At 27.9% G+C, this 25,299-nt stretch overlaps 1 protein-coding gene across 2 annotated transcripts in view; it reads left to right on the top strand.

Moving 5' to 3' along the window:
• The window catches only part of Oseg2 (intraflagellar transport protein Oseg2), a 105,979-nt gene that overhangs the window by 75,175 nt on the left and 5,505 nt on the right, over window positions 1-25,299 (top strand). Inside the window, exons 24-30 of one of the 2 annotated variants that reach the window (XM_089229614.1) lie at window positions 2,514-2,705; window positions 4,037-4,154; window positions 5,905-6,049; window positions 6,662-6,869; window positions 7,313-7,486; window positions 10,456-10,662; window positions 17,538-17,762. In XM_089229614.1, the coding sequence (XP_089085740.1) occupies window positions 2,514-2,705; window positions 4,037-4,154; window positions 5,905-6,049; window positions 6,662-6,869; window positions 7,313-7,486; window positions 10,456-10,662; window positions 17,538-17,762 (1,269 nt within the window). Of the gene's footprint in view, window positions 1-2,513; window positions 2,706-4,036; window positions 4,155-5,904; window positions 6,050-6,661; window positions 6,870-7,312; window positions 7,487-10,455; window positions 10,663-13,110; window positions 13,233-17,537; window positions 17,763-25,299 lie in introns of those variants that run through there. The other variant, XM_089229615.1, reaches the window with a different exon arrangement.

Raw genomic sequence — 25,299 nt, 5'->3', positions numbered from 1 at the left:
AACGTATTTTTCAGAGACACATTTAACGATTTTTTTTACCTGAAAGATGTCTTAAAGCATTTGCTTGGTCAAGAAATAAATTCAACGAGGCGAAAAAGATAAAGCATTAAAAATGTTGATTGTCACATCGTTACGCTCGTTGTCGTTGTTCTAAGCAAACGTACGAGGAGGAAAAACATTTTGATAGACTAATAAAAAAAAATACACAGCTAATAAAGATCAATAAATTAAACAAAAACAAAACACGTAATATCATTGGGTTAAGGTTACCTATTTAAACTTTTACAACCCTACACTTTTTATGGGAGGTCGTATTTTTGGATCATATAAATTAGTATCGACTGCTTTCGTTAAATAAAGATGATCTTTAAAGATGAATACATAATTTGTTTAGAAACCTAGTTCATTCGAAAATCAGTGAGCACAATAAAGACAGTGAATAGTTTTATATTATTGGAATCATATTATTAACGAAATAATATTAATCATAAATTACGTTTTGTATGCGTGAAATGTTAACTCATACTCAATATTATTAGATAAATGTAATAAATATAAAATCACAATGTTAACATTTTTAATATAAGAAAGTTAGATAGGTAGTTAGTATTATCGTATTTTATATTGATTAAAATATTTATGAATTTAAAAAATATACTTTATATATTTTAATAAAAATAGTATGCTAATTTTTTTTTTTAACTGAACACTAATTAATTATAATAATATGATTATGTGTACTTTTATCTTCAAAGTGAATCGAAAGCTATAACTAACGAGTGGAACCCCATCTGTAATAAAATTAATATTATTTTACCTAATAAATTACGTTACTAAAATGTATAAACATAATATTTTACGATATACACCTGGTGGCTGGTGGTTCTGTTTTTTTGTATATCAAAAGCTAAATGCACACATCGTTTAATAAACCGTAAGTTATAGGTTTGGATAGGTGACAGTTTTTCAATCGTATCTATTTGAAAATTTAGCTTTTTTACGCATGCATTATGATTAATTATGATATAATACATTAATAAGCCATTAGTCTGATTTATTTAAGAATCCAAAATTTAAATTATAAGTTTAAATTGGTTTATTTATTCAGTTTTCAATTTAACTAATTGGATTTAGCATTCATAGTGCATAACAGTAACAAAAAAGTGTATAATTTTTTTTTTATAGTTTAAATATGTACCTATATTTAAAATAATTTAGAATATAATAAAATATTTTTAATTTTATCTGTTAAATCTTTGACTAAAAACATCATATGCAATAGTCGAAGGGTTAAAAATAATAATTATTAATGAATTTACGCCGAAACATAACCGAAAATTAATGTTTAACGACCTGACAGACTAAATAAAAAAAAAAAAAAATGTTTTTACTGAGAATACAAGTACATATGTAAAACTGTTTATGTATAATAAGTATATATTTTCTATATACCTATATTGTGTATAAAATAAAATACAAGTTATACAAAACTGACATGGCGTTGAAAGTTTCGTTCAGTTATTTTTATTTTAATGTATAATTTTACCATACACTGTCTAAAATTAGTAATACTGTAAAGATTACCAATAATTTCGATTTATCTATAAATATACACTGATACACTATTCTATTAGTAATTTTAGCAACCAATTTAAAACTATTGTTGTTATTATAATATGCACATCACATCCAATACAAATTTTCGATAAACTATTATGAACATAACAAAATATCATAAACAAAACGTTTTAGTTGAGAACTTACAATAAAATTAAAATTTTAATTATCGAGTAAATAATAGTTGTTTGGTCTATTTTTTTTATAACAAAATTGTTTTCATGATTATAGATCTTAGTTAATAATTCTAGAAAAATATATAGAAAATAATATTGTGAGTAAGAGTTCATCTGTTATGCCTACTTTAAATTTTCTTGAATTCGTATTTGATTAAAATGATATTTTAAAACTTAACTCTAGTTAAGCAGCCTAACTTTAAATATAATTATCGTGACATTATAAGATAAAACACAAATCCTCAATTATAGGTTAATAAATTTTACGTGACATAAGAAGTAAGTTATCTTTTTTAAATTATTTGTATAAATGTATAAAAATAATGGATTAAAAAAATAAAATATTTTTAGTCTTAGAATTAACTAGTTTATTAGAATATTTCAATTAATATCTATTGAAACTCGTTGATCGTTAAAATGTTCCTGTTTCTACTTATACACAGTAATTAGTGTTATAAATGTAGTTGATTTTTTCTCTTTTAAATTTTTAATATATTTTTTTCTCATAATCATAATGTCCTAGGTCACGTTATACACACAATTTTAATTAATAATGTTTTAACTATTTATCTAATTAACAGTTTTAAAATAAGGTAATTGGGTGAAGTCTGTTTCAGAGGATATTATAAAATAGTATATATTAACTACTAACCAAATTAAAAATAAATAAATGAATTGACGCGTATGTGTGTGTGTAAAACGATATTTTTGGTGTTACAGGAAAAGGGGATGTGGGTAGAAGCATTGAAGTCGTGTCGTGAATACTTGCCGGCCAAACTAGACGAGGTGCAAGCCGAATACGACAGAGAGTGCGGCGCCAGAGTGACCAGAGACATTAACAGTCTGTTCGCGCAGGCCAGTCAGTGGGAGCAAAATGGAGAGTTCAAAACGGCCGTAGACTGTTTGCTCAAGGTATATATAAACTCAATGCAATCATTATACATTAATTATTGTGTTATTCTACTGTGGTATAGATATTCCAAACTTTATTACTATCTATAGAGAAATGTGTGAGTGCGTCGTTTTTATTTCTTTATAATTTTCCAATCGTAAATATTTTGGTAAATATTATTAGTAACATCTTCTGGAATGCATTATACTTCCATATCTACAGATTAACTATTTTGTTGAATGACAAGTCCTTGAAACGTATATAATTCAATCTATATCAATTATCAATACAATATTATGCATGTAGTTCAGAATACATATTAAAATTAAAATTTGAATGCTTGTAAAAAAAAATTGTAACTATGTATTTATTTTATTTTTCAACTGATATTGTAAAAATATGTTAGAAGCCTAATTTTTAATTTTCAAATCTTAGATATAAAAAGAAAAACTTTTATGAATTTCTATCTAAGATAGTTTGAACATTGCCGTAATGTTTACGTATTTAGTCAAAATTTGAACTTTAAATGCTTATAAAAAAAAATTATGTTTATGTATTTTTAATATTTTCCAACTGTTATTATTACAATGTGTTATAAGCCTTGTATTAAATTTTCAAGCTTTTCTACCCAACAAATAAATTTTTATCGATATTTATGGAATAAAAAAACTAAAAAAGTTGAAAAATTAAAATGTTAGTAAACAGCTCAAAACAAATCTAAATATTTTGAAAATTATATCAAATATAGAAAATGTCTATATAAACATTCAGTGAAAATTTCAAGTATCTGCGGTAATTTGTTTTAGAGTTACACCAAAGTAAGAAAATTGCTAAATGTGAAATCCAGTGAAAATCCAATGTTGTAAAAATTTAAATTTCAAATGCTCATAAAAATTGAATTTGAATTTCCAGTGTGAAAATGTTGTGCGTAAAAATTCCCGTTTTTTCCTTAATTTTTAGTTTGTTTATCCCAAATATTAAGAAAAATATGGGTAATTTTTTACTTTTGACCCTCCCCTCTCTCACAAGTACCAACTAGTTTCACTTTCTGATCGAACGAAGTACTGAAGTCGAAAATCGAAGCAATTTTACTGCCTGAAAACGTGATGACAGACACAAAAAAAAACACATCATTGTAAAATCAATACATTCCTCACTCCGCTCAGAATCTAAAACAGTTTCATAGGTGTAATGAACATCATTTTTATAGCTTCTGAAAATATTTGTGTGTAAAAAATATTCTGGCATGTAATATTCAACAAAAGTGAAAATTTGAGAATTTTTCCAATTGAGTTGTCTCTTTGAATTTCGTCCATAGACAATATTAATAGATATTTATATGTGTGAAAAGGTTACTTCAACCAACTGTAAGGACGACCGTATTATATCAAAAACGCTCAACGAAGCGACGCGGATGACATTAAAATACTTAGACGGTGAGGAGTGTGTGGACGCTGCTAAAAAGTTAGGTAAGTTCCGAAAGGTTGTGTTGCTAGTTTTATTTTTTATTATTTACACTATCGTACACCGTGTTAAGTTATTGATTAAGGATGAAATATCTGATTTGAATCGTAAATATAATATCGTTGTTCAATTCAACACAACATAATGAAATATTTTGTACTTAAATATTTAAACGCCGCTGCTTTAAACGTATTTGGGTGTGTATACAAATACAATAATTAGATAAATGTATTTTATTTTTATTATTTTCACTCGTTCAAACGAACACAATAATATCATACGATTTAGGTATATTCAGTTAACGAGTAATTTAATATCTTAATACAAACCTCATTGCAGCACCGTCTTCCTTTTATAAAATAAATTGAGTGTTATCATTAATCCCATTATCCTTTTCCAATGCTAGAAATTAAAAAGGAGAATGATGAATATTTTCTGTATCGATTTTGACACGCAATTTATTACGCGGTACCTCCAACACCACCTTGTCTGCAGATTTTCTAGCTTGAAATAAAGCTTTTTCGATACATATTAATGGAAATAAATTGAAGATTTAATAACGTTAATCTTATTGGATTACATCAGCAAAATGACAGATTACCACTTTTTATAATTCAGTTAAACGTACTAGTTATAACGTGTGAAAGCTTTATATACGGGTCAGCTAATAATTTAATTTTCGACGGGCTGCCAGCTGATACCGACCGTGTACAAAGTGGCGGAAGGATGGCAATTCGTTTGGAAGTGTCAGTCAGCGTTTAAACATTCAAAGTAATAATAATATTATTATAGATAATATACAAATAATATGTGTACTTTTGCCTGAAATCTGTACAAAACAAATGTAAAATATTGCTTTATAGTTAATTTCAAACAATACTATTTTATAACGATAATTCTACTCTTATTAACAATAAAGCGTTGTTAACATATAAAATGTATACACGATGTAAAACAGTTTTCTGGAACAATGCTTGTTTATTGGTCGTTACGCTATGTACCGTAAATAAATTAAATAATATAATATAAATTCAATTTGGATGTTTTCCGTGAATTGTATTGACATTCGAAATCGATAGACTAATAGTACACGAAACGGGTTTATAGTACAAAAACCGTAATATTATCGCGATGGTCATAATATTATGATAATATATAAAATCAAAAACGATGGTGTAGGAAAATGATAAACCAGTTTGATAATAAGAATGCCTAAATAAAATTTAAACTCTTAGCTGTGTAGCTGTCCCTATTGTAGAATACAATATGTCAATAGCATATTATTAAGTATTATATATCGTTATTTATCAGCAAATAATATATGTACAGCGGAATTATAATCGTGTGTTAAAGTGTGAAATAGTAAAACAATGAAATTTAATAATGTTATTTAGGTTGGATAATGGATGACATAAAAAACTAGAATAACTGTGTTCTGTTAACCTAATAGAATTTTACAAGAAGTGTCATTATTTTTTTTATGGTTCTCAACGTTATACGTAATTTACCTAACAGTTTTAGAACATACAATACAGCTATTATTTAAATCAATATTTAAAAAAAAATAAACAGAAAATTAGCGCAACTCGTAAACTAGGTCACTATATACAGAACTTTTAGCATATTTTTTCGTCTTATATAGTATTATTAAAATATATTAAAGACTAAAGTATTATATTTATTGATAAGGAATCAGATAATTTGTTGGTAATTCATGGCGGATAAAATCACTAAAAAATCAATTTTTTTTTACAGGACCGCGTTTAATAGAATATGAAGAATACTTATTAGCAGCTAAAGTGTTTGTGTGTGCTGATATGATGAAAGAAGCTATAGATGCATTTATCGCGGGTGATTATTGGTCTAAAGCCAGAAAATTATCTTCTGAATTAGATTCTTCGTAAGTAGAATTATTTTTATTGATGCATTAATTATCTTTAATCCGTCAAAGTGTCGATCTGCTTTTATAAATTGTAATTATCTATGCAAATCATGTAATGAAATAAAGAAAAAAAATCTAACAAAATGTTAAACTAATATAATCTGATATGTACCTACCTATAATTTTATTAAGCCCGTTTATTAATATTTGGGCCTTTATAAAAAAATTTAAAAGAGTAATGACATATATCATCAAATTATTATATTATTATAGCCTATAAATTACCTTTTAATATCTCATTAATTTTGATAATTTTTAAAAATATAAACACTGTACCTAGGAATTTCTACATTCGAGATCGCTTAATCGAAGTATTCGACATAATTATAATGCATTAATGTAAATCGTATTGTATATTTGATTGCGTAGCAATGAAGTATAACGAAGTATAAACCCAAGACCATAATAATATTATTATTCTCAAAAACAAATTTAATTTAATTTCTGATTTTTTTTATTTTTATTTTTCCAGTTTAATATAAATTAAATTACAATCAAACCATTCATCATGGTATTAAGTAAATTACATAATTAAAAGAAATGAAATGAAACGCATGATTTAATTTTCAGCTTTGAAAGATATGTTTCGGAATGTTATAAAGACAGTCTAAAAAAGGAAGGAAAACCAGAACAATTGTTGTCTGACATGGACGTTGAAGAGGCACTGGACATGTTATCAGCTCAGGGCCAATGGTCCAAATGCTTGGACATCGCCCGACCACACGGACAAGTTGTTCTCCACAAATATATTGCGCTATATGCTACAGACTTGCTTAGGGTAAAATAGGGTGAAATTAAACTTATTCTATGGTTGACATGTCAACTAAAGTAAAACCCAATCCAGTTGATTGGTGCCTTATACTATTTATATAAAATAAAATAATAAAATACTATAATATCATCGTTTTGAACAATATAAAGACAAATAATAGTTATTATTTTAAAAAATAATAAAATATAATGTTGGTAACCAATATTATTATTAAATTACAATTAAAATGTATTTAGTAAATACGATTAAATTGTAAAATACTAGAATAAGAGGAAGTTCAACTTTAAAATACTGCAGTAAAGTAATACAATTTCGAAATAACACTAATAAAGTAATAATACAATCGTCTTCTATCTCTTCATTAATTAAAAGACTTATTTTTGTTTTAATTAATAAAATACATATATATTATGCTTACTTTTTAATATTATTATTTATTTAATTTTCAGGAAGGTAATGCTTTTGAAGCATTAAACTTATATATGCAGTATGACGTACCAGCCTTTCCTCAGAATTTCAATATATACAGACGCATAGCATTAGACGTGTTCGGTAAACGAGGGATGGACAAAGCAGAAAGCTACGATATCTGGGCCAAGCTGAGAGATATGTTTTTCAAATTGGTATAAAATCAACATATACAGTATACACAATGTTATTACTATTGATTTATTTCAACGTATTTTTTCACTTTTGTGAGTTAACCCTTACAGACGTCCGAGCGCTAATAAATTATTGAATGTGACTTTTTATTAAAACGCATATTTTATAATCATACAATATTAAAGCAACAGAAAACTGATCAACAAATTAATCACCAAAACTATATATCATTATATTTCTTTATACATATTTACTTATGAAAATAAATTAAATATTTAATTTCGAAATTAAAACAATGCCAGTTGTAGGTATAATTATAGTCTTAATTAAAATTATTTACAAGACGTCACAGTTAAAATCTATTTTTCAAGCTTTAATATTCATACGATATTTATCGAGCCACTGTTCCAGAACTTTTTTATTTTTAATAGCATACATATCCTTATATAGTTCACCCTTTCAAAACATTATAAAATTTTTAGCATTTTTATAATCATCAATATATTTTTTATAAATAACATGAAAAAACACTATCCTGAGTTAAAAAAAAATAAAACAATAAGTGCTCATAATAACAATCACAATAAATTATTATTATCGGATTTATCGGTTTTTATATTATGCATAGCTTATAAGGGTGCCACATTACCTCACATGTTAAAAATTACGAACTATTGGATATGGTATATAGAACTATATAGAACCTACCAATTAGTTATTAGTTTATTTATTATTTAGTGTAAGCGCTATAGGTAAGAGTTATCAATTAAAATTTGACACTATAACAGATAATAATAGGTGATATGCAATGTTCAATAAACAGGAATATCTATCGGAAAATTAATTGCGTGTTTATAAGTACGAGAGTACGACACACGATATTACCTTGAAACGTCAAATCGTATAAAAGTGTCAATTATATATTTTATAATTAAATTCAATTAAAAAATGACAAATATGTCATATTATCGAAAAATAGAAACGGCTCAAAGCAAAATTGTATGATGATTGCGAGCCTATTTTATTTTAACCATACAGCTGATATCGAATAGAATTACTTTAAGCATGATGTGGTTGTTTTTTGCTGTCAATTTTAACAAGATCATCGAGTTGAAATATTGTGCACTCACAAACACACACACACACACATACGACATTTGTTCAAATATATGTTTACATCTCTTATATCATTACAACAAACAAACACGCACACACACTGCACGTATATATATTATTATAATGTGCTAATGTAAATGGTTTTGCTAAAGTCTTATGAGCATAGCTGCAATTCGCAATACCTTTAGGTACATCGTACATATTATGTTGTGCGTTGTAAAAAAGGTACCATCTTTACAATACGGACCACGTTCTCATGGGAATTTCGATCTCCCAAAGTTCATAAATAATTCAAGGCCTTTGTTTCACAATATGTATTTTCGAATTGATCTCAATCGTGGTATAGATTCCATACCGAATTTGAATAGTAAAAAAAAAAAAAACCCCAAAAAATACAAAGATCATAATATAATATAAACTTCGAATGTATCTATATGGACTTATATTACGCGAATTCACACTCTCGTCAATATGTGGTAATGCCGGTATTACATATTTTTGTTTTATTAGATCTCTGTTTGTATTATATTTATTTTCAGACAGTAATATTTCCGAAAAATATGCGAGTAAGGTTATAATTTTAATTTAAATGTATGTAATTTATTTGTTATTATTCGTATATAACGGAACATGCAATAATTTTCAGTTTGGGTAATAAATTTAAAACTGTTTTTGTTATACCTTTTACATAATTATTTCGCCAGTATTAAAACCATAATAATATGTACATGAATATTTGAAATAATTTAATATTTACCCTTTAGTGTATTAACCTAATGGCAATTTTATACAAATGTTAAAAACACTATTTAATATAGAGAAGGAAAATATTATTATTTCCTAAAAACGACAAAAAAATATGACAATGATAATTAAACGATATGACTTAAATCCGAGTTCATAATTTTTCAAATGCAATCGTCGAACAAAATAATTTTCGGTACAAGAATATAACCTGTCCCGGAACGAACACCAATATTGTTCTATAATATTCTTTACTGTATCTGCTTTATTCTATTAGTTTTTATTGCGGTCATCATTACCGCATACTTTCAAAAAAAGGTCGTCGTTCAAATCCACACAATTCTCAATCCATCAATATTGCACAGTTTTCCTAAAATCACACTGTTCAATATATTGCACACATCATTGATATTGTGTACAATTAATTCGTCTAAAAATCTTACTAAAATACGACAAGGCACCCCACCATAGAGTAAGTCAACGCGCGGAAGTACACGCTAAATAGAACATTTGAGATCATGGTAAATAAATTGTGTGATATAGGTACCTATCGATTCATAAACATTGAAATAACTATCTATTTAATTGAATATTTGATAACATTCGGATGTAAATGTATTTCAGTTTAAATATAAACTAATATGTACTCAGTTTATATTTTATGCTAGATCAGCTTTATATTTTTATCAATTTATATTAACATAGCACTATTAAATACGACGATTTATTGAATAATATAATAAGTATTTAATTTTTAACTGTCATTTGAATGTGCGGCGCGTTTTGAATCGCCGATGACACTCCAAAATTTTAAACGACAAAATGATAAAATGCAGTGTACAATATTATTGAACACGGGTGTAAAATGTATGCGCTTATGGAGTAGGTACCGTTTAGCGTTTGCGTGTACGACGGGTTTTGAACGACGCACAATTTTTATTTCACATTCTTATCATAAATATTATGTCAATCGATCTAGTAGGTGCGTCATATAATAGTAGTTCTTATCTTCGGACATGCTTGGAGATCGTCCAATTCGTAACATAATGTTTAAATAAGTGTTTGAAAAATAAATCTGTTAAAACAATACTATATATTATGTTATACCAGTGATATAATAATTTTTCAGATGGAAAATACCAAGCAACCAGATTCAGAACTCGGGAAAGAATTCGAAAAGTACATGTTCATATCACATTTATACGCGATGCGATGTGCTTTTAGCGACGTATCGTCGCTCAGCGCATTGGTTGTGAAATTGTTGGTGGCTCTTTTAAGATACACGGACATCGTTCCAGCGGATAAGGCATACTATGAAGCAGGAATCGCGACTCGAGTACGTAAAGGCCAATCATACAATTAGCTAGACGTAGTAATTATTACCTTATAATATTAAGTCCCCATATGTATTTGTTCACATTCGAGGGCTGCTGTAGAAACCTTAACACCCGCGGCTAATCCAACCAAATTGTAATTTAAGCCAGTAACGTTATGTATTATCGTATTATCATATTATTCCTATTATAGTAGATTGGTAGCGATGTTTGTTTGAAGTTTGAACTGTGAGGAGAATTATATTGCTGAGAAAATGGTACACTTAAAATCAAATATTATTGTCTTGTAATTATATCGGATTTACGTGAAATCATTAAAATAAAATCCAAGTAATACGCATCTCTATAATATATATTTTGAACAGGCAAAGTATATTAAAATACAAACATGCTTGTGCTTAAAATATTATCATTCAAAATAACATACTATAAACCATACTGCTCACTATATCTAATTAAGGCTTTCATTAGATACCTATGTTCATCGTATACATTATAGACGGTAGGGTACCTATGTTATCAAAAATAAGTGAAGGAGTTACGTGCATTCATAATATTTAAGACAATCGATTTAGTTTTCAAAATCAAAGTTCAGGTGTATAATCATAAAGAGAATATAAGATAATGAATGGAAATCATTAATTGTCTAAGTGTATATAATATGCATAATGTTTAATAACAGCTCTCAATATGAGGAACATTAAAAATTCCTTTTTGCGAGGTCCTATATCGTATATCATTAGCAGATAACGAAAAAATCTAAATAATTTTAATATTTTGATTATCATGTTGAAATATGAAAAATAATAAATTACGTTATGTTTGAATGTCAAAAACATTATAATTAATTGTATTTAACTATGATACAAGTGTTGTGTTTTGCGTGGAAAATAAACTAGGTAACGAAACATGTGTGAGTTTATAGCTTACAAATTTATTATTCACAGTGGTTAGTAATTCGAATGTAAAATTGGTAAAAACAATGAATGAATTGTTTCTTCAAATACTTTTTAATTAGTCTTGCAAATACGAATAACTATGCGTCTATGCCACTCTATAGTCTATGCCTAGTATAAATAACTATTATTATAATAAATATCAGTTTTGATATAAAATAACATAGTATGATACAATTAATTTAATAAGTTTTCATTTCCAAATTTAAAAAAAAAAAACATTTTTTTTTTTTTAATTAAGATATAGAGATATAGGTATAGTTAATCAAATTTTTTTATTCAAACACTAATCAATCATCAATCTTGTGTGTATTATGAATGTAAAAATATGATGCGAAAATGCTTTTTACCGCATATTATTCAACCCTATATATAGAGTTCGTTAAGTCGTTCTCAATCAATTATCATTAATTTTTAATTTTAAAAACTAATTATTTTATTATGCTAGTAAAAAATATAAATAAATGTTTTTGTTACAAAAATACTTTATTCCTATAGCCCAATCGTATTATTCCGTATTTTCAACTAGTTCAAAATTAAGAAAATAATACGTTGAATAATATAATATATTAGTTTCATAACCATTCAGTATATTTTAAAAGAAAAATATTTCAAGTATAAATATTACACTATTTACTCTCGGTAAACGCAATGTGGATGTTTATTCTTCATTACTTTTAATATAGAGTGAAAAGTTTTGAATAAAATAATACTTAAAATAGATGTCGTCTGTAACTATTAAAATATCTATAAGTACATTTTTGTACCACTAATATTATTATTTTTTTATCATAAAAGTATTTTCGATCAAAAGTAATAATTTTAGGTATCTGTATAATATTATTGAAAACAAGTCACCTTTACAGCATTAATGCACTTACAACTTACAAGACAAATTAATTGGTAGGTAGTTATCTACTCCTAGTGAAAAAGGAAATATCATTAATTCAAAAACATACTAAAAAAACTTTTCTAAACTAAACATTAAGGTGATTAAAAGGCTTAAGTACAAACACGTGTATTATATCAAGTATTAAAAAAAATTACTTTTATTTACTTCATAACTAGAGTTTATTTTAACTTAAAATCACTCTGTTAAAAACTTATTCATAAACAAAAAGCAGTCGAAAAAAAAATTTAAAAAAATATGTGCATAAAATTCATATTATAAGTGATGGAAAAAGTAGAATGTACTAAACTTAAAATTGATTACAACAGTCTCTTGGCTCTTTGTATGTATGATGATGTATCACATGTACCTATTTTGAAACAGAACATCTCGGATTTTTTCTACGCCATGACCCGCGTGTTTTATTTTATGTTGTATGTTTATTAATTTATTATATAAAGTTCCGTTCAGATCAAAAGTCAAACTAAATTTTTTAGTTTTTTCTAAGACGTTTACAAATAAATTGACACCTGATCATAGGAAAAAAATAGATTTTAATTTAAAAATTTTTAGAAATATAATGTAAAATATTTTTTTATAACTAGGTATATAATACTTAGCGTAACACATCAAATAAGAATAATTATGTATGGCTACGAAAATGAGGGATGAGAATATTATGTGTCCTTACGATATCGTCATATCGATACGTCCCTCAATATATCAGTAAGTGCATTCATAAAAGTTAATACTCAATATAACACAATTATTATTAGGTATGCTGGATACTGGATAGGTGAAAATACGTATCAATATAATACTTATCTTTAACTGTATGGAAAAGTTTTACATTTTATTATGCATTAAATTGCATTGGGACATGAAAAGTACATTTTTCTTAAAATATATGCTAAGTTACATAGTTATAGTAAAAATATATTTAAATTAGTTATATTTGGTAGGCGAAGGGAGACATTTTTGAATCACCACCGACTTCTAATTGAGTTGTATTATTCAAAAGTGGTGTTTTTATAAATAACTTATTATACTTGAATGTGTTGATTTGGAAAAATAATCAAAAGGATATCAAGCCATTTTTATAAACACTAACTGCACATTTGGATTAATTGAATATATATATATTGTTACAAATAGACATTGAATTGGATTTCCAAACAATTGTATGTCAATGCGAATAATGAAAAATATCTAGATAATTATTTTATTACTTTAACAAAAATATAATTAATTTTATTTTTATGTTATATGAAAAAAAGATAAAAACTATCAAAATAGAAACCTCTCATTGAAAAAATGACTGTTAATACATGGATCCGCTCCCGATATTTTGAGCTGAACTAAAATGATTAAATAAACACCCTATGGGGACCGTTGGGAGGGGAGGGGTTGATTGAGCTTCAGTTATTCTATCGAAATATATCTTTGAATAATCTTAAGTAAATAAAATAAAACATGAATATGAAAACTGCACGAAATGAAACATACTAAAATAGTTTAATATATAATGATTTATAATAACAAATAATGGAGATACTCCAAATTTCTTTACCTAATTCATTCTGTATAAGAAATAAGAAGCCATCTGGTGATAATTTTCAACGAAATCCGTAATCGATTTAAACGTGTTTACTTGTTTAATATATTTCGTCTTGTTAACATATTACATAATATTATTTGCAGGTATAGTGTTTTCTGAGTTATAGTGAAATATTTAAATATCCGAATAATAGTTAATCATCATAAAAAATATCTATCTAATAATGAAAAACATTTCAACGATTTTAAGGACAATATAATGAGTACAATAATTTTTAACTTTCATAAAGTTATCTTAAATGGCTACCTATCTAAATAGTTTAAATTTCCTAATCTTTATTAATCTATATTCTATTCGAATCACTTGTATGTTCGTTTCATAAAATGATATGATTTTAACGAATAATAATTTATTAACTATAAAATATTTGCATATTATTGAATTTGGATAACTGTTTGCTGTACAGGATCGATTGTAAAATAATTATGTTTGCAAGCTTGTCCTTAGCATACAAACCATATTTTAATCTGTACCTAACCTGAAAAAATGTCCTAAAATTAAAAACAGAGTATTATATTTCAATATTCTAAAAGGACGTTTATAAAAAAAAAAAAAAAGCATAACAACGTTTACAAGTATCGAACGGGTGGTACAAACGTTTCATCCCCAAAAGCAGCCTGCATATATGGTTCTAAATTAGGTGGGTACACAATAATACAACTTTTTCACGCCCAGCTGTAATAATTTGGTGCGATAAAATTAAAAAACCAACTCGGTGGTACGCGTTTAGGTGAATGAAATAAATTATCTCGTGGACGACACGGTGAAGGGTGTGTCACTTTACACACAGGTTGAAAGGTTCAACGGTAAAGGGGGTCGGGAGGGGAGTTAAAAAAAACGAAGGCGGCGAGGGAGATACGGTCGGTAACGCTAACTTATTTACCAACCTACTTTGTGTGTTATACAACGAAATGTTATTTTCTATGATATATCATCTCTTTGCGCGTAAAACTCTCGAATTTACGAGTCAAAAGACGTTGTCCCCTCTCTGGAAACGTAATTTTCTTGAATAAATAACAATATTAATCCCCACGCATTTAGTACCAACAAATTGGCTACGTGGTGTATAATAATAATAATCACAATAATATAATAATAGGTAGGTCGGTATACCTACCCGTATTATGATATAGGTATCTACGAATTATTGTGTATAATAATAATAATAATAATAATATAATATACGTGTGCGTTTGAAAACAATGTAGATGTAGGTTGTCGGTGATAATAATAATAATAATAATATATATATTTATGTAGTATATAAAATGTGTATTATGTAGGTAGTTTTGCGTGTATTTAGTAAACGGTGCAGTATGTGCTGTGTAGTGTGTACGTTATCCGTTTCGTGTCTAAAATAACAACGGCCGATTTTAACCGATGATGTTCGTGTAATTTCGTTTAGATGTCCGTTAATTAACCGACACACAGTTTTATAATAATGAAATATTATCATGTACAATACAGCATGAATAACATGATAATAAAATGCCCTTATTAGGTAGGTATACCTACCCAATAATCGAATAGGTAAAAATTACATCTGTGTGCACACTTTAAAAATGTATACACATGTAGATATCCTATGCTCAGAACTGAAAAAGAATTCCCTTCACGCGCGGATTATTGCATCACTTAATCTCGAATTCAAAAGTCGTGCCCGATATAAGTGGAGTCGAAAAACGATGGCGAAAAGTTAGTATTTTGGGTTTCAATCGGACTTAGTTGCGTGCTAATAGGTATTAATTATTCTAAACGCAGCTCGATTCAGCCTAAAACAATAAATATTTTAAAAAAAAACAAATGATTGAATTGATTTCATTTACGATCTAAGTTTTAAACATTGGGGTGCACAAAGGGGTGGCAAGTACACCGCGCTAGTCCAGCTGATAGTGTTGGCACCCGAAATGGAAAAAATCCATTTTTAAAACTGGAAATAGAATGTAAATATCTTTAAATCAAAATTTCCAATGTGAATAGACTTCGCAATTTAACCGTTTTCGATGATGTGAGATGTTTTACCGATTTTAGTAGTGTTTATCATGGTTTCCGCGTAGTAATAATGACGGGTTATGCGTACACCGTATCGGCCATAACCATTTCGGAATCTCAGGTTCTTACTGTATGGATAAAAAAGAACTTACAATGCACCTTTCATGCAGAGGTGTTCACCTTGCAGTAAAACACTTTGTAACTGAATCCCGTACCACACTTAAGAAAACCTTAAAATAAAATGCAACCTTTCACAAAAGGTTCACGGACCAAATGTCTTCAGCTCTCAACTCTGTAGGGATTTCGTCGATTCCGTCAGACCTTTTTTTATTAGGGGAAAAACCGCATTGATTCCGACAGTAACAATTCCGTCGATTTCCAGTTGTTAGTTTCGATATCTTAGGTTTGGGCTAAAGTTTTTCATGCTAAAAAAAATGCTTACCATAGACGAACTAGAAATGTGTATTTTGAAATAATAGTTTTATTGACTTCCATAATCGTTTTTAAATTAACATAGACACTATAATTCTATATTCTTCACATACGTAATAGCTAGGTATATGATTTTATTATACTTATACGGGTAACATTTTATCCAAATCAACTCAGAATAGAAAACTTGGCAATTTAACAGAAACTTTAAATCGGAATATTTAAATTATACAATATACACTATACGAACGTATTGCAGTATTGAGTAATTATTTCTAATACCTATTATGTCATAATAACTGTGTACAAACAACAAAGAGGTGGCCTATAAGTGTATATGACTAGTGTACATAATAATTTATTAAATAATGAATATTACTTAGTGTTAAATAAATTAATGGTAACTACAAAATGTTTTTATTGAGGAGTAACCAGGATAACCATAGGTAAAATATTGGTTGCTGGCCGCAACGATACTAATATGTTATTTTTAAACTACCTATGCCTGTATTATAGTACTGTCGTAATCGATTGGTCCCAATAATTTCACACTGATTTGATGAAAACACTAATCAATTTCATAATCACTTGAAAACTATTTTTAAATAACATGTATGATCAAGTTAACTAATTCTAATACCCATGAAAATATAGAACACGAATTTTAATTTTATTTTTTTTAAATCTATTTATTATATTAATTCAATCATTTCAATCCATTACCATCCATCACCACAAATACGCTAGCCATTTCTAAATCCTAAAATATGGCTTGTGGTTGGAATCAAAAATGAATTAAATTACCCATATTATATTGTGTACGTATTGACTCTGGCGCACTGATAATTTTATTATTGTCATCGTCATGTCGTATTCGCTTGCTATGATAACGTATTTATTATTTTAATTTTGATATTATTATGTTTTATATTATATACTGCCCACGTCTCGATTACCGCTCTAGTGATATTGTATTCGTTCCGCTTTCAGGATACCAAGCGCAATGCAGAGGCATTCGTTTTCCTGAACCATTATTTGGATTTAACGGATGCCATTGTGGACGGACAAAATGAGATGATCGACGATACAGACTTGCAGGGCACTGACTTCCCGACCAATGTACCGCTACCACAAACCATGTACGTCGAAAGCGAACAACACGAACAAGTCAGAGAATGGATTCTGACGAACGCCATGGACCGAGACGTCAGTCAGGTAAAAACCAAATCTCGATAATATATACAGTGGCGTGGCGATGGGGGTAATCGAGAGGCGGCCGCCTCTCAGTTTTTTTGGTGGGTGATGGGTGACACTGGGTGAATGGGAAATAATTTAAATTCGTTTTAAATTTTAGGAAAATAACACAGAAAATGATATTTAAATATTGTCTAATATTGATATAAACGAAAGCTAGTATCCAGTATAGGCAGTGGTTACTAACCATTAGTTGGCAATAATACCTACATAATAATAAGTACAATTGTCTGTGAAAAGCAATCACCCCCCCCCCACTCTATTTCCAATTGAGAGACAAAATTATGGTTGATGGGTTGGTGGGTATCGCAAAATATACTTGCCTCTGAAAATATTCGAGTATATTATATTATATTTGGTATCAATGAAACATAATCATTAATCATTACCCCTGAGGAGTTTTAGATATATTCGGTCTGGTATGTTTCCCGTACAATATATCGCAATAAATTGTCTACTTAAGACACGAACCTCTTGGAATAGGATTTTGTATATTTTTATTTTTTATTCAAAATATATTAGCATTAAGCACTACTATTATAGCTGTATCCCCGCTAACCTACAGCCGACGTAATATTTTCAATATTTAATATAATGTACCTATATATAGCGGGTACCGAAACGCACATTTTCATATTTCGATGTGTGATGCCTGCACAATGATGGCACTCCGAAAAATTACAAACATTAATCTTGTTCACATAATGATAGTGTTATGGATAATTTAATTTTTTTAACTCGTTTTAATCCGTTAACCTGGGTCACAAACCTAAAATTAAATGAGTTACAGCTATTTGAAACTTGAAGACTATTCTATTTTACAGGACCGCAAAACGAGTCAGTTTACTAGTGGGTATACCGATTAATTTTCCCAAAATGTGTAGACACTTTTATAACTCTATATTAGGTATATATAGCTAGCACAACAAACCGTATTTCAATCTGAGTATTATAAGATTCGACACACTGTACATTCTATCCATTTTTAGTGGGTATGCGGTTCCTATACTGCTATACTAATGTATAAAACAATTTGTCATGTCACGTAAAGTTTTTCCCATACGAAATAACATCATGCTCTGTTTAATAATAATTTGTTGGAGAAAAAAATAAATAGGAAAAGCAAAATAAAGGCAATAATATTAAAGTGGCCCCATAAAAACGCTGTATGCAAGTCGGATGGCTGTCAGTGTCCAAAGTACGACAATCGTCGTATTGTCTTGGCTGTTCAAAAATCGTTTTACTTTTTATTTTATTTCCTTATTTTTTTTTTTTAATAAGGTCTCGTGTCACGCGTTTGGGTGGGTATCGATCTCACGAGCCTTAAGTCTTAAGGTTCGATTGCAATCGAGTAAAAAAAAAGGTTATAAATATATGTGCAGAAGAATTTCTCACGAAAAATTTATAATTATAAGTCACGGGGTGATACGATTACAGTGTTTTGCCTCTCGAATAAACGTACACTATGATAAGAGGTGTAAACTTTCAAAATATTAGCATAATAAACGTCTTGTTAAGATGAGATATTGTTGTAATATGAGAGGTTATAACAATTCAATTGATTTTCTCAATAACAGTTTATTTATAATTAAAGGATTTTATCTAGAAAATGCATTAATTCAAAAAACTTAATTAAATTATTGATAAATCGAAATAGGTTTTATCACAAGCTATTTAAAATTTTTGCAAAAATATTAAAATTTTCATTTAAAAGATTTATTTGCATACTTTAATTATAAGCTGAATTGACTCATGCATAATATTTAGTAGGGTCTTTCTTTTTTAAAATTAATGATTAATTGTTGATCAATAACTAATTGATAGTGACTAATTAATTTATAATAGTTTCGATTTTTTTTTTTTTATGAAAACACACTAATAGTTAATATAATTAGTATGCTATTAATTTTTGATAATGATATTTAAAATGTTTGTGTCAATAACTTTGAAATATTTATTCGGAAATAATTTTAATTTCCTTGTCTTGTTTCATTTATTCCCCAGTGCCTAAAGTCGCATATTTTTCTTTTGAATTTTCTTTGAAATTAAAATACCCCCTAAATGAACTGGAAAAAAATTAGGCTAATCAATAAAATATTTAAATAAATAATTATATTATTATCACCATAGTGAGTTAGATAATGCTCCAACTGACTTAGTTTTAAATAAATTATTTTTATTTTTATTTTGAACATGTAGGTATGTTATATATATATATTGTACCTATAAATTCACAGTTGAACAAAAATCGTTGAATCATAATCATGCAACAATAAATAAAATTTGTAATGGGATAACAATTTTTTTTATCAATGTATAAATCGTTATGTTATAACAAAAAAATAAACAAATATTGTTGTAAACAATGCAAAACATTACTAGCTTTTACAAACAAATATGTTTTTTTTTGTTCAAACTTTATTTTTATTCGACCAATAATATTATTATAAAGTAGGAAAATATTAAAAACTTCTCACCAAAGTTATTTTCATATTATAAAACCAAAACGGATTAAATATTAAACATAAAAAGTTTAATAAAATTATTGTAGCACCCCTAGGTGGTTGTAAATGTTTCTTTTAAAGGTAATTTTTCCTTAATAACATTAAATTTTAAACGGAGTTTAAAAAAATTACTACAAAAATACTACCTATATAGGATGTGTCAATAGACTATTTCGTTTCGCTTTAAGGCTTGAAACTAAAGAAAAAAAAACACCATAATTCACCTTGTATAAATAGTTGCAAAAGGTTTTTATCGTTCTGTATGTTTAGTTGAGAGCTATAAAATATTCCCTCGTAAAATATCTAAAATATCTCTATATGTATATATATTATGTACACTATATGAGTACCTCCGCAAAGCCTCTATTCAAAAGCAAAATTTTTTTGTTCACTTAAAGTAGGTTCTGCAGTTTTTTTTCATACTCATAAACTGACGTTAAACGTTATGAGACAATAAAATTACTGTTTAAAATGTTTTACAACCAAATTAATGGTAAAATATAAATTAGAAAAAAAAAACTAAAACGTTCACTGCAGTATCTACCTGTTAATTGGTTTATTGAATAAGGATCCTATGGTTGTACATTTGAACACATTGGTTTGCCATAGGTATCTATATACTATATTATAATATACTTACTTACCTAATAAAAAACTGATAGAAAGTCATCGTTGAGAATTTATAGCTATATTATAACTGACAATATACTTAATATATATTATATACTACCAAGTACCGATACTGCCTAGTGCCGGTGAATGAAATGCAATAACCGGAACAAAATAAATATGAAAGTACGATTAAAGTCCCATCGAAATTGAAATGGCAAAAAGTGTAGGTGCTTTAGAACTTTTCTGAAAAACAAAAAACAAAAATAGGTAGGTACATAAATTTCCTTTTTTCGCTCTTGGGAATTTTTCGTTCGCACTACAGATGATTTCGTCTACTGCAATTCAAACGCCAACCCGTTCAGTTCGTAAGTTTTAAATTGTCGTTGTCGTACACGCGCATATATATAATATATGAATATTATACTGTACACACTACACACCCACGAATGTACAATTTACATAAATTCCATTTTAGTAACAATACGTAGACGTCGCTCGCGTAGTGTATTATACATAGTTCATATCAGATAGTATATTATAATACAATATATAATAATAATAATAACATAATGTCATATACATTATTGAACCGTGCAAGAAATGTGTAATATATAAGAGAAGGTATTCAGTAAAACGCCACGATATTATACGATATATATATATACATGTAATTCATTTTTATTCACTTTTGTATGTTATTTTTTTTTGATTTATGCATTTCAAATTACGTCTTAATTTAAAAACAAATTGAAGATGTCCCGGTAAGAGGACGCTACCATGCGCGTGTTGTCATCGTCTTACAAGTGTATACGACATGGTACATTTTCGTTCACTGGTTTCTGCAACAATGTAGTGCTATTAATTTTTATAATATTGTAATATTGGCCTATAATCGAACTTTTTCAACATTATCTGTGCTTAAGAAACGGCGATTTTTTCGATATTTTAATTTTCAAATATGGATAATATGTGAAATGTACAATAAATTAAAAATACTCATATCTCGCTTGAAAATTTAAGTATTAAGTAAAAAACGACACTTATAAGCACCGAAAAGTCAATTCGCTCTAATATTATAAACTATAATTTCACACTATTGAAACCATAGTGAACGAACATTTGCTATGTAGTACGTGTTTAAGACGGAAACATAATCACATGCATGTGTATAGCGTTTTCTAAAATATATTTTTAAACCAATCAATATTATATGCATACGACAACATAAAATCACAAGGAAGGCGTAACGATATCGTAGCAGTGGTGTATCAGGAGATGAGGACAACGGGGTCCTGATTCAACCCTCCCTAAATATCCAATAAACATCATGATAAATTTTCAATTTTTACATTATTACAATATTATATTTATATATAGGTGCATTATTATAGTATCGTGTAATATGATTTTGTATAGTAATATTGTGCCTTGTCGACTCACTTGTCACAGTTAGCTATAAAAATATTTGCAAACATGCTAGTTATACGAATTATCTATAGTAAAAAAAAAAAATTTAAAGTACAGAAGTGGTGGTGATAAAATTTTAGTTGCTTGGTGGTGCTGCCGTGGTAAAGGTAAATCGCGTCCAACAGTATTTTACATTTTTACCGCAACCAGAAGCCACAGTGACTCCAAAAAAAAGTAGTGATAACATTTTTATCAGTATTCATTAGGTATACGACGAGTGTTGTAAACATTTTTCGACACTTTTATAGTTTTCATTTATCAGTTTTTTTTTGTATTCGAACTAACTTCAAACATCGTTCTTCGTGTTTAGTTTTGTTACCTGTAAATTTGGATTCCAGTTATAGTGTGCAGTTTTTGTAAGTTGTGAGAGTCTTGGAATCGACAAAAGATCTTTTTTTCAAGAGGGGGGGGGTGGGTTTAGACTTATAACTTTCATATTTTTTTCTTTGTTAATCTGTGTAAAATTTCTCCTAAACCATCTTACTAGAGTAATTAAAATTGTATTTTGATAATTCTTATGTTCTGTCTTTAAGATTATGTATTTTCGATATTTCATAATACTCCTGGAATAAATAATATTCTTTAATACATTTTCAACACATCTTTTATTGCTGAGAATATCCCAATTTGAGAAACAGTCTTGTAGCTTAAAGTAAAAAGATTTCATGACTTATTATCCAAATATAATGTAGGGATTCAGCCCCCATATATTATCCTATAGTTGCACCAGCTATATGTTGAGTGTAAAGTCCCTCCAAGGAACTGTATTGGATAATGTTTCCTAAACCCTCCTCTGTTTAAAATTTTGAAATACGACATAGAAATGTTACCTAAAATCACTCGATTTATAGGTACTGGTATACATATTATAAACATTACATGGTATAATGTTAATAATATATAATATTATGTGTGTGACTACTTTAATGCTTGTAGGTGCATATTATACATTATAGGTAGGTAACTTTTTTAATCGTTAATGTATGATGAAAATAAAAAATATTTTTAATTTCTAAAATCAACAATGATTATATCGTCAAAAATTGACGATTAAAAGAATGTTCATTTACATATTTTTCTTATATCAAGAAATATCAATAATTAATATTATAAACGTTACGAATTGTAATAATTTTACTGTTGATTTAATTAATTTCACACACACATATCATATGTATAATAATACCAATGAACTGCTGAAGGTGATAATAATATTATTATGCTTTGAAATAAATACATGAAACGTACTTTCCGCCAACGGAAAATATTTAATTATCCGCCCTTACTTGATTTTGTGTGTATGTTTATGTTCATAATAATATTTTATAGCGCAAGGGAATACCACACTATACCAGGTATATAGATGTTCAAATAATTTTATCCTCCACTGAAACGCCTATGTAAAAATATAATCATTATATTATATATGTACAATTCATAGAACGATAATACCTATATAAAGCGATAATATATTATGATAATGAATATAAACATATTTTATATAAATACTAAAAAATAAATGTTTGATTCATAAACCATGTAAGCATAAATACGTTCTAAAAAAACGACCATTGATTGTATACATAACATGTAACCTTCCTGTGTGGTTTTCGAATAAGTCAGAGTCCAAGTCAAAATACGATGTCTACGTATGTAGTCATGTTCAGATTACAATTTTCTAAAAATCAAATATAATATTTACTCTTACATAATATGATGCCTGACCTAAATCATTACTTGATGACATTAATTGGATTTAAGTAAAAGTTTTTGAAGTTAATTTTATCTCAGTAAGATATTATCGAAATATATATACTTATATATATGTATTTCATTATATGTATATGATGTAATATTTATAGGTTAGGTTGGGTACTCTTACCTGTATAAAAGTAAAAAATTAATCACTTTTTACTAAAATTATTGATATCGTGTACCTTATTATAGGCATACTCATTTAAGTTTTATCTAAATACTTTTAAAATAATAACAAAATCGAACGACTACATGACGTTGTACCTATTTCTTGAGCCCATGAATTCAATATTAAAGTGAAAAACAAAAAGAGTAAAAGTGTACTAGGTATTTCATATTTTACGCATATTTAACGTGAACGTGAAAACATTTAATTTTCAATTGAACTTTCCGAAAACTGAGTAGATGCCTCTATATCTAAGTAAGAAACCTGAAGGTTCAATTACCCGAAACTCTTACGAAATGTCATCGTTAATCGCGATATAGTCATAGAAATTAATTAAAACCATTTTTTATTATGGTATTTAATGTTATTGTGATAATTACACATCGCTTACTTATTTTTTGGTTTCTCGCTTAATAGCTGGTCGACGTAACAGTCCTTTGTTTGTTGAATATTTACTTATTTAATGTTGGTTTTTTTTTTTGTATATGAGCTTTGCAATGTTTCGCCATTTTCAAATATAGGTATTTTATTAAACTAGACGGCGCGCATTACCTGCCAGACATCGTCCCGGAAAAAAAAACGAACTAATATATAATATATTACGATGTCCCTTGTGTCGGTATATGACCTAACTCGGTTCAATCAGTCCACGGACAAGTCATTAGCGGTGTACTGGTGTAGGTACCTATAGTTTCGTAGAAAAATCCAACTGAGATGGGCAATCTGTCTGTGGCAGATTGGATACAGCGCTTGCGGTTGTATTTCGGTTTCAGTGTGATATAACTTCATTACAAAATCAGTCGATGTTTGTCTCCACGGTGTCGACCCGGCGAGATGAACCACAACAATAATTAATGTAAAAAAAGAAAAACGCGGAATTTTGAACACACGCGGTCAAGTCGTGAGTATATTGGTGTTTCCGTAGACATTTCTTTTTGAAAAAATCACTGCTGTTAAAACATGACAGAGGGGATATACAGCGTACACCAAGTGT

Source organism: Diuraphis noxia, unplaced genomic scaffold (genome assembly GCF_037042655.1).
Source record: "Diuraphis noxia isolate RWA-SAM2 unplaced genomic scaffold, SU_Dnox_SAM2 contig0005, whole genome shotgun sequence".
In the NCBI taxonomy this organism is placed as follows: Eukaryota; Metazoa; Arthropoda; class Insecta; order Hemiptera; family Aphididae; genus Diuraphis; species Diuraphis noxia.
This window is presented reverse-complemented; position numbering and strand designations above follow the sequence as displayed.